General features: G+C 37.4%; 2 protein-coding genes across 2 annotated transcripts in view; one reads left to right on the forward strand and one right to left on the reverse strand.

The window, feature by feature from the left end:
- Positions 1 to 5,219, forward strand: part of LOC122840322 (FERM, ARHGEF and pleckstrin domain-containing protein 1-like) — a 62,843-nt gene extending 57,624 nt beyond the window's left edge. The window contains 5 exon segments of the mRNA XM_044132610.1: positions 523 to 635; positions 2,225 to 2,346; positions 3,485 to 3,592; positions 4,070 to 4,221; positions 4,314 to 5,219. Of these exon segments, the coding sequence (XP_043988545.1) occupies positions 523 to 635; positions 2,225 to 2,346; positions 3,485 to 3,592; positions 4,070 to 4,221; positions 4,314 to 4,395 (577 nt within the window). The 3' untranslated portion in view covers positions 4,396 to 5,219.
- Positions 5,220 to 5,505: 286 nt separating this feature from the next.
- Positions 5,506 to 10,501, reverse strand: rdh1 (retinol dehydrogenase 1). Its single transcript, XM_044131958.1, has 6 exons — positions 10,399 to 10,501; positions 8,934 to 8,969; positions 8,497 to 8,827; positions 7,476 to 7,734; positions 6,732 to 6,895; positions 5,506 to 6,646 (listed from the first exon to the last, which is right to left on the reverse strand). Exons 1-6 carry the CDS (start codon positions 10,399 to 10,401, stop codon positions 6,420 to 6,422), a joined length of 1,020 nt encoding a protein of 339 aa, XP_043987893.1. The 5' UTR covers positions 10,402 to 10,501; the 3' UTR covers positions 5,506 to 6,419.
- Positions 10,502 to 10,504: the final 3 nt, after the last annotated feature.

A 10,504-nucleotide genomic window follows, 5' to 3' on the forward strand; every position in this document is an offset into this window, starting at 1 on the left:
TGTTATAAATCTGTGCTGTCATTCCACATATTTCACACAGATCAAACATTTTGTTTCAGTCTCCATGTAGTCTTTTTGATCAGAAGATAAATCCAAGTGTAAATCCAGCTGCATTTATAAATCCCCGCTATGCAGTAGTTTTGAACCCGTTTGACTGTGTGCCCACTTCTCTTTCATGTTATTTATTTTAACAGTTCATTTCTTTGCCATCTTACAATAGTTTGAGCTTCTCAACACCTCCTTCAGCAGCTATCTTGTCTAATCTGCTGACTGGTGAAAGGTAGTCTGAAAGCTACATATCAATTTATTTAAAATAATTTTTTTTTACTTCAGTTAATTAATCGGATCCATCCAGTTTCCATCCTGTGCTGATGACACAATGGGGGAGAGTTTAAAGTGAATATTTTGCAGAAAAGCTGAATGAAGAACACACATCGTCCCTGTGCTGTTGTTGTTAGCAGAACTGTTTATAACCTTGAGGCAGAGTGACATGTTCCTGCTTTCACTCCATTTGCTACCTAGTTCGCTGACAGAGATGGAGAAGTGGATGCAGGACATCAAGACGGCGATAGAGATGGCAAAAACCAGCAATGGTCCCACATCGGATGTGCTGACCTGCACACTGACTGATAACAGTAAGTTAGAGGATAAACAAAGAAAAAGTATTGAGCTATTACCAAATTTGTGCTGAGACGTCAATATTTGTGAATGTTTACTGTGAGAAAGAAACAGTAAGAGAGCAAAACAGCTGAGAGCCCATATCCATGTTGATTTCAGGATGATCTAACGCTGTCTGTGTTTAAGCTCCTCTCTCCCATCACCAACCCTCCCGCTCCTTGTCTAGCTCTAACCACCTCCCGACTTTCCCAGAATGCCCAGAGGACTAGGCAGAGTCCCAGTGTGTCCATGGTGGACTTGCCCTTCCTCCTCCTCCTCCTCCTCCTGCTGTCCTGCTGTTTTCTTCCTCTGTTTCCCAGTCTGTGCTGTATCTGGATTGACTTTGGTCTTTCACTTGGAACAGTGTCCTTCTGTGCTCCCCTGGAATTAACCTATTTCCTTGGATTAAACAATTAGCTATCAAGAACCAACAGGAAATTTCACTTCAGTAATTGTCTGAAAACAAAAAATGATTTTGTAGAAAACAAATAGTGGGAAATTCAATGCAGAATGTCAGCAGTTACAAATTAACTTTAAAAACACACAAACAAGTTAGGTTTTTTTGTTTGTTTGTTTATTTTTCTAAAATACAACACACTGTATCTTACAGAACAAACATTTAATACATGTGGTTACAATCAAAAACACAGCTGTCTTGTTTTGTGATTTCAATTTATATACCAACACAAAGTGCAGCATAGTTCAATTTTAAGATACTCGATTTACTTTCAATTTTCTTTTACAGAAACTCTCTTGTTTTACAGAAACTTGTTTCTGTAAAACAAGTTGGAAATGTTTTACAGAAACATTTCCAACTTTTTCACTGACATACTTTTATTAGTCAGATTGGATAAAGAGCTTCTGTAAAAGTGTCTTTCAAGTCTTACCAAAGATTCCCAAATGGAACATCAGAGGCTTACATACAAGAACCATTTTTATTTAATTTCATATTTTAAGGAAAACAATCATTTTCACTTTATGGATTCTAAACATTTCCTATTTGTGTACTCACCCAAACAACTGCAGATGCCAAATTTTCCACTTTTTTATTTTTATTATATTTTTTTATGTACAACCCAGTTATCTGAAATATTTTCTCTGGTGAAAAATGTGCATTTAGGAGTTGCTAAGATATTTTAAAATGACTTTAATGTTGATCTTCGTGTACAGTCAGCAAGGTTGCAGTTTCAACTTTTCCGTCATGTGGCCGAGAGCGCTCAGTGTGATGTCCGGATCAAAACTCGGAGCTGCTGCTCTGCTTGCTTTCTTGCTCCTTCTTGAACATAATATCTCCGACTAAAAACATTATGTTGGTTTGTTGAATGTTCTTGTCCTACATTAACAGAAAGGATCTTGATTTGTGAGGCAGCGTCCTGCACCAGTTCTGCTCTCCCTCTGTCGTCGTAACAATGTCCTCTTCACAGCTTTGCCTGGAAACACTGTCTGCCTTGGTGTTAACCCCTGCCACTGCATGCTTGTGTGTAACCTACTCAGTTTCTGTGTTTCTGTTCCTCCCGCCCTCTCTGTCTGTTTCTCTCTCTCACATCTGTGCATTCCTCCGTGATAGAGGAGCCTAGTCCAGTCAGGGACAAAAAGGCCCCGAATGGCCAGGGACCAGTGCCTCTGTCTGTTATCTGCTGGTACCGAGTTCAGAGCCTCTCCTTTAGTGAATCCTGCAGGAGTCTAGAGGTAAAAGAGCCAGGCAGACAGGAGAGGCACCTGTTTGTGTGCTTGAGGTGCAGACAAAATGTTTTTCAAGTTTTACACGTTTGCTTTTCTTTCAGATTCATCACACAGTTTAGTCAATCTTTTTTTTTTTTTTCCAACTCTAAAAAGACAGATCAGGCTTTGAAGTGTGACATAGGGTGTAATAGATTCAAAAGTGGAAAGTATTAAATTTCAGGACTAATATGGGGAGTGTTCACCTGTATTCAGAGGAATACGTTAGATAACCATTACAAAGAAAAGGTTTTTACCTTACACGTAAAAGAGTCGAATAATTCCAGATTCATTTCTAATGATTATTTTATTTATTAAGGAATAAAGCTGTCTATAATATGAAAAATAAATAGCTTGTTTGACTAATGAGTTCACTGATTAAAAAAAATTGAAGTTACTTAAAATATCTCAAGATGCAACATATCCTGCTCCAGTCTAAAGAAAACACACTCTCAATAGACTAGTGGAGAAAACATCTTTTTTTTTTTTTTTCAACTTCAGTTCTTGTTTTCTACCAGTTATGTTACGTCTAATAAAATATATTAGAGTTCCAGTTTATTGCAGGACATGCAGTTGTTGGGCTCTTTTAAATATGAACTACTTCACAAAAAGACTGCTATTTCTGTGCCTCAATTATTTTTTTAAACAAAAAAATATCAAATGTTTTAATTCCTTTCAAGAAAAGTAGGAGTTTGACTAGGAAAGTAGGTTACTTATGTAGCAAATAAGGTAAAATCTAAAAAGGGTGATTTACAGTATCTGGAAAGTAACCAGAGCTTCCATTTTTTTCTACATTTTATTGTGCTACAGCCTTATTATTAAAATAGTTCAATTATTTAAATTAAGACTAAAGGCACTGTAAAAATCTGCTCTGGCAAAGAGAAAAAGTAAGAAGCTACCTTATGTGTTAGGACTGTTTTGGTTTTGGGGGAAACGATTGAGAAAGGATTAAATAGAATATCAGGAAGCAGCACTATTTCACCAGTAGGTTTATTGCTTGTAGACATGTTTCCAATTAGCTTAAATGTGGCTTTTTCCTTCATATTTGTGTTGATCGTGTTGTTGTGTCACTTCCTAATTAAATGTGTTCCTGTCCTGTTTTGACCAGAATCAGCTGTCGGGAAACCTGCTGAGAAAGTTCAAGAACAGCAACGGGTGGCAGAAGCTCTGGGTGGTCTTCACCAACTTCAGTCTGTTTTTCTACAAATCTCACCAGGTGAGATAAAAACACGGGTCATACTGTTTGCACTGTGAACCCTTCCACTTCTCTCTCTTGCTGTTTTTCTCCTCCTCCAGCATCACATCTTGGTGTAGAATGTTAGATAGAAGTGCCATATTAGATGTGAACACATGCTCCCATGCAAGCTTTTTATTCTTGCTTCCTACCACAAAAAGTGTTTGGGAACATTTGACCCGAGTTTAGTCAGGGTCACTTTGCTGACTAGAAAACTAGAGAACATGAAATTTAATTTAATTTCCAGGTCTATTTCCAAAATGTATTCCCTTTTTTATCCACCTTACAGTCTCTAGGTTTTGCAGCCTCCATATAATCTGGCCACTGTAGAAGTATTTGCAATGGGTTTATTGCAAACTCTGTATTTATATTTCCAAAATAAAGTTGTTGTTGTTTTTTTGCAAAAATAAAACAAATAAAAGTAATTTTAAAAATTCTTTGTACTAAATCTTCCCACAGGACGATTATCCTTTGGCCAGCCTCCCTCTGCTGGGATACTCAGTCACTGTTCCCGCTGAAAATGAAAACATTCACAAGGACTATGTCTTCAAGCTACATTTTAAGTCTCACGTGTACTACTTCAGATCGGAAAGTGAATACACTTTTGAGAGGTAACCTATACTCTTTAGTTTTATTTTATTTTTTTATAAATTCATCTTTAGAGTTTGATTCATTTCTCTAATAAGTCCTAATTCACTGGCAGGTGGATGGAGGTCATTCGCAGCGCTACAGTCTCCTCCAGCCAGGCCCGCCTCCTGAACAGCAAAGATCCCCACCCTCACTGATTCAGTCGGAGTTGTTTTTCCCCGTATCACATATGGGTGGCATCTGCCCGTCTCGTCCTGCCCTGTCCCTCAGCGACACTTTGCTTTCCTCCTCTTCACATCTGGGACATTTATACATGTGTACATGCACACTTTGTGCTCTTTATTTTTTAATGCTTTAAATGGTGACACGTCCGCTGGTTTAGACTGCATCAGAGACTGCGTTTTTATTCTCCAACTCTAAAACCTCTTTTTATGGATGTCGTTTTTTACAGCTTTTCTAACGGTCTGAATCACTTTCCAGACTCTGGTTTTACATTTTGTCACTTTTGCAGCAGGAACACATGACGTAGACTCTTTCTTAGGCGGGAAAACGTCTTTAAGCGTTGTCAGTTTTGTTTTGAGCTTGAAAGTTTTGAGCTGCATTGTCAGTGCCAAATTGGTTTATAGCAACGTCAGGGACTTTTTAAGGAGTAGGATGGTCCCCCTGTCTGCTCATAAGAAACAGACCACCCTTTAACTGTGTAAGCTCTCCTCCCAGCTGGCCCAGCACAACATTGTTGCTGAAGAAACAGATGAAAGCATAAAATTATTTTACTACCAGTGGTAGCTGCCATCATCACAAATGCTGTCTTAAATAAAGTAATTCTTCTACTTGCTGATCTTCATTCTATGGAAACTGAGTATTTTTTAAACCCTGAAATTATTCATCTGGATGGGACATAATATCTGTTCATAATTGCTGCATTTTGAGGGAATGTGGAACTGAAAGCTTTAAGGACTGTGTGTGTGTGTGTGTGTGTGTGTGTGTGTGTGTGTGTGTGTGTGTGTGTGTGAAAGAGAAACAAAGTAAAAACTTTCAGATCAAAACCATTCATCATCCTGACTCCTACATGCAAGTCTTTTTATGGTCCTGAATGAATGAAGTGTTATGAAATGGAAAAATTATGATTCTGCTTGGAAGTTTCTTTTTTTTTGTTTTTTGTGTATGCTTTTGGTTTTTGAGACAAGAAGGTTTTTGGAAATTAAAGCAATAAAAACTTAAACAAGCTCAGATTTTTTTTTTTTTTTTTTTTTTTTTTTTTTTTTGGAAGCAGGCCGAATGGTTATCTGAACAGTACAGTGACAAATTTTGACGATATTTTAAATATGACCTGCAGATGGCAATATTTATCAAAAAGGTTGCTTCACTGCAGTCAAAACTACAGGAATACACTGAGGATTAAAATGGCACAAAATGTCTTTTATTTGCAGCTTTCTTGCAACACTGTGAGCTTTCTTCTTTAACTAGTTTCAAGTTTAAGGTAACAGCTCCGTATTGAAAATAAGTAACATCACATTTACACAATTCAATTGAAAAACAAATTTCTGTCCAGAGAAAAATTGATTTAGAACTTGAAAAAAATTGGCTCAATATTGTTACTATCCGCAGATCTGAAATCCTGCAGGTCAAATATGGAAACCAGTCCATTGTCTCAGGTCATAAAAATATCAGAAGTTTGGTTTTATTGCACTAAACCGGGTGAAAAAATTCTTCAAAATCCCAAGTTATGCAGTCAAGACGTTTGAGTTTATTAAAATTTTGCATCTGGTATTTTTTCAGTGTTGTTGTTCCTACAATTGTCCAGGAGAGGGCAGTATTCATCTCAACGATCTTGATTAGATGTTAAGGAGTCCGGGTTTTTGAAATACTACTTAATCAAGGATTTCTTCGTTGGGAAGCATAAAATGACATGGACAGTCATTTCTTTGTCATTGCTTAAAATTGGAAAGAAGAGCAGATTCAAATGCAGCTTGTAAAAGTCAAGTGGCTGTGAGAAAAAAGCTCAACTAAACTTGCCTCTATCTACAAAGAAATCGTGAAAAAAAGTTTAAATCCAAGACTATAAATCAGGTGGGAAAATCCTCCAAAATCCACAAAATTGTAGTGCATTGCTCAGATTTATTTTTTTTTAAATGCATTTCTAGAATATTTTTCATCCTTCCAGGGAGTGCCAATAAACATTAAAGGCATGTTTTTTACTGTGTGTATAACCATCTTTTATTCAACTTCTTGTTTTGTCTTTAGGTGAGGGAAGGAGCATATTTACAATAAAGTCAGAGACAAATGAAGGCAGATAAGACAGAGGGATCCAGAAAAACTTGGCATCCCAGCCAGCTCCATAACGTGTGCGTGGATGCTGGGCAGTGAGAGCATGCTCCATGCACCAGGTAACCTTGGAGATATCTGGAGAGCACAGGATGTTCATAGAAAATCCCTGAATTCTCATATCTGTAAATAAAAAAAAAAACAAGATTTGGTGAATTAAAAGTTATTTACTTCTTTGAGAATTTAAACGAGCCACTTTTCTACCCACAGTCATCTAAGTATGTGGCACCATATGAATCCTTAACGTGTTGAGGAAGGCGCGCCCACAGCCTTTTCAAGTCAGCATTGATTAGATCTACACTGGTCACACCGGTTTTGAAGAAACCTGGCTCAATGATGCTCACTTTTATACCGAAGTGCTGCATGTTCCTCCTGAGAAGAAAAGGACAACACCTTTAGTCCCATGTGGACTCAATGGTATGAGCTTATAATTAGTTGACTAAAATACTCACAATAGATTTTTTTCCCTCATAAAATACCCAAAATATCAACCAGAAACATCAAGGGGATGAAAGTGAGGGAGCTGTCAACGCCAGTATTATCTGTTCATCTAACTACTGTAGATTTTATGTTTCTAGCAGGATGAGAAACGATCATCACCTCTTGGTTGTAACACGTTATACAAGACTCCTTTTCTACATGTCAGTTTTACTTTTTCCACCCTTAGCGACAGTTTGTCGCTAAGGGTGTTAGCGACAAACTGTCAGGATGTCACAGAGACATCCTGATGGATGTCTCTGTGAGACATCCATCAGGCGTTTCCTTTTCTTCAAGTATTTTGTTTACAGCATTTACTCTCTTCTAACCTTAGTGGAGCCATTTTTAAAACAATAACTGCCTCTTTCAATCTGTGGAAACATCTGGCAATACTATGGTATTCCAATTAGTGAGGCACTCTCTCTCACCTCTAATTTAAAAACCTCAAATGCAGAAAACGTTTTCATTTCTCTACCTGAGACTGTCGGAGAAAGCTTCCACACCCCATTTGGACAGACAGTATCCTCCACCGGTCAGAGACAGCCTCCCCAAAATGCTGGCCACGTTCACCACTCTGCCCTTGGCTTTCTTCAGGAGAGGCAGAAACTGCAGGGTTACGTCAATAACCCCGATCAGATTTACATCCAACACCTTTGTAAAGTCCTCCAGATGCATCCATTCTGTCGGTCCAATGGGAACCGACCTGCCAGCATTATTCACCAGCCCCCAGAGGCCTGCAGGGGAAAACAGAGAACAATCAGCTAATAGCACTAAGAATCCACAAAACAAAGCTCTGCTGCAAAAGATGGCCTTATTTTTATATATATATATATATATATATATATATATATATATATATATATATATATATATATATATATATATATATATATATATATATATATATATAAATAAAAATATATATATATATATATATATATATATATATATAATTTCTTACAATTTGACACTTATGTAATTCTATCTGAAGTTGCCTGTCCAAAGTTGTGTAGGTATTACAAACTGAATGAGCACCATTCAGTTTGTATGGTACTGAATGATTATTTCCAGTTAGTTATTTTTGCTTCAAACAAAAACAACTTGTTTAAAGCAACAACAACAACAAAAAAGAGCATCTGTGAAAATATTCAAGTCTTGTCAAAAAATGTCAAATAAAATTTTATCTAGGTTACATGAATATACTTTGATTGGCTGTTCTGTCGGAAGCAGAATCCTCTTTCCAATCTTAAGTCTGTTTTGACCTTTGGCTATTTTTCTTCCAGTATTATGCTGTATTTAGCTTTTCATGTATTTTACCATCACCTACTTCCAAGTTCATGTTGAGTAAAGCATTCCCACAGCATGATACTGCTACTTTATTCACACTTAGCATTTACTCTGTTTCTGGTGATCAACGTGCGTAAACCAAGTTCTCTGTCGCTTTCACTAGTACTTTACTACAACTGGAACCCTTACAGTGGTCCATCCCCGCTCACCTCGCTCCCCCACCTCTCTCTTCACAAACTCCACAGCACTCCGGATGCTCGCGCTGTCTGTAACATTCACAAGGAGGGTCTTCAGTCTGGGGCTTGTCACTGCTGCCAAATCTGCAGCACCTTTCTCTGTGAGACATCCAGCTGTGACCCTGAAGCCTTTCTGGTCCAGCTGTCTGGCCAGAAGGTTCCCAAAGCCACTGTCACAACCGGTGATGAACACATGCTTCTGAATGAAACCACCAATCCTGTAGGAATCTCTGATGTACCAGCGGACAGCAGCGTAGCAGGCCAGAAGCAACACACAGGTTAAAACCAAATTTGACAGAAGAACCTGAAAAGCAAAAAAATATATATATTAAGATGCTAGTTTATATACATATATCAGAGAGGGAGCAAAGAGAAGATGTAGTGTGAAGATAAAATAAAAATAAACCTACCTCAACAAAACTGCTCACTGCTTCATCAACTTGCACCTAAGAAGATGAAACTTTAAATGACACCAGTCATTGTATCAATTCAGTTTTATCTTACAGCATAAGATAATACTTACTAAATTATAATAGGAAGAAAATCATTATCCAAGTTAAATTAATGCAATATTTTTGTAGCTCAAGAATAAACTAAACATGCAATATTTTCATTAAAGGGGCAGTATTATGTGTTTTCCAGGCATGTGCCGTCTGTCTGTCTGTCTGTGTGTGTGTGTGTGTGTGTGTGTGTGTGTGTGCGTGCGTGCGTGTGTGTGTGTGTGGATAGATTTTGATAATCGGCCGACAGCCACACTGCAGGAGCAACACACCACGTACGAACCGATTCCACTCACGAACATTCCGATTCCAGAAGAAAATTCAGTAAAACCCCCAACATACCATACGTGAATTTAGAATAATCAAACACCGATGACTATCCAGAAGCAGCAGTGATAGTTTGTGGACTAATTTTAAGCTATAAAAGACGCAACAAAAAGAAAAGACGGCGGGAGCAGCCGCTCTATTTCCTGCACTGAGTTGGAGGTGAGTTATGTTTGTTTGTAGTTAACATTTTTAACTGAATAAACATAACCACATATAATAAACATATATAAAAATGATCTTTACATACAGTAATAAATATTTCCACATATCACCTCCGGGACACGGGACTGTCAGTTGCGCAATGTCAACTGTTTGTGATTCCCTCCGCTTTCTGATTGGCTACCTGTCACATTCAACAGGCTGTACAACACACTAAAAAAAGAGTTTATCAAAATACTGGACAACTGGGTCCATATGAGACACGATAAGCATGTATTTAATGATTAGTGGACTCCTGATGACAAAAAAGTGGATTTTTATAGATTTTTATTATTACATCATAGCAAAGCAGTCATATTTTGACATTTAAAAGGATTAGTCTATATTCCTAAACAAGTCAAAACAAAGTGGAGAAGCTAAATGTGCTTTCATTGATTTTTTTTCAACTTCTATGCATAAAAAGTCAATCTGTAAAATACAATTATTCGGAATAAGCTGATTGGAGTTGTCACAAATTATACTATCTACAGATCGAGTATAATTTGGTCTTACACAGAGGTGTAAAACTTATACATCTGTCCTTTATCAACATGTAGGAAACAGTCAGCCTGGTTCAGGTGTATAAAAAAACCCAAAGGGAATAACGTAAAAAATATTGTTTTGTGCACCAACACATCATCAATCTCTTGTAAAGCTAAAACCAAGAATCCTCGATGCAACTGCTTTCATCTTCCACCAGAGGGCAGCAAATTTCAGTAAAAAATATTTTTCTTTAAAAGTCAAACAAAATCCTACATTTACCTCTGAACGAGTTTTTGATGACCATCACAGTTGATCATTTCCAACACGAGCACCAACACATATAAAAATATGAATAATGTAAACATACCATGGTTACAGCTCTCCAGAAGTAGCCGCTTCTCACCTTCAACTGTACAAATTAACCGAGCAAAACTTAAACTTGCCGGTGAAGTTTTCCGCTTTATCTGTAGAGT

The sequence above is a fragment of the Gambusia affinis genome, linkage group LG11 (assembly GCF_019740435.1).
Source record: "Gambusia affinis linkage group LG11, SWU_Gaff_1.0, whole genome shotgun sequence".
Taxonomy (NCBI): Eukaryota; Metazoa; Chordata; class Actinopteri; order Cyprinodontiformes; family Poeciliidae; genus Gambusia; species Gambusia affinis.

Excerpts from the sequence above, each read along its gene's own strand:
- rdh1 (XM_044131958.1), bottom strand. Across the intron at positions 8,828-8,933 it reads CAGTGAGCAGTTTTGTTGAG|GTTCTTCTGTCAAATTTGGT; the intron begins GTAGGTTTATTT and ends TTTGCTTTTCAG. Across the intron at positions 6,647-6,731 it reads TGCCACATACTTAGATGACT|ATATGAGAATTCAGGGATTT; the intron begins GTGGGTAGAAAA and ends TTTTATTTACAG.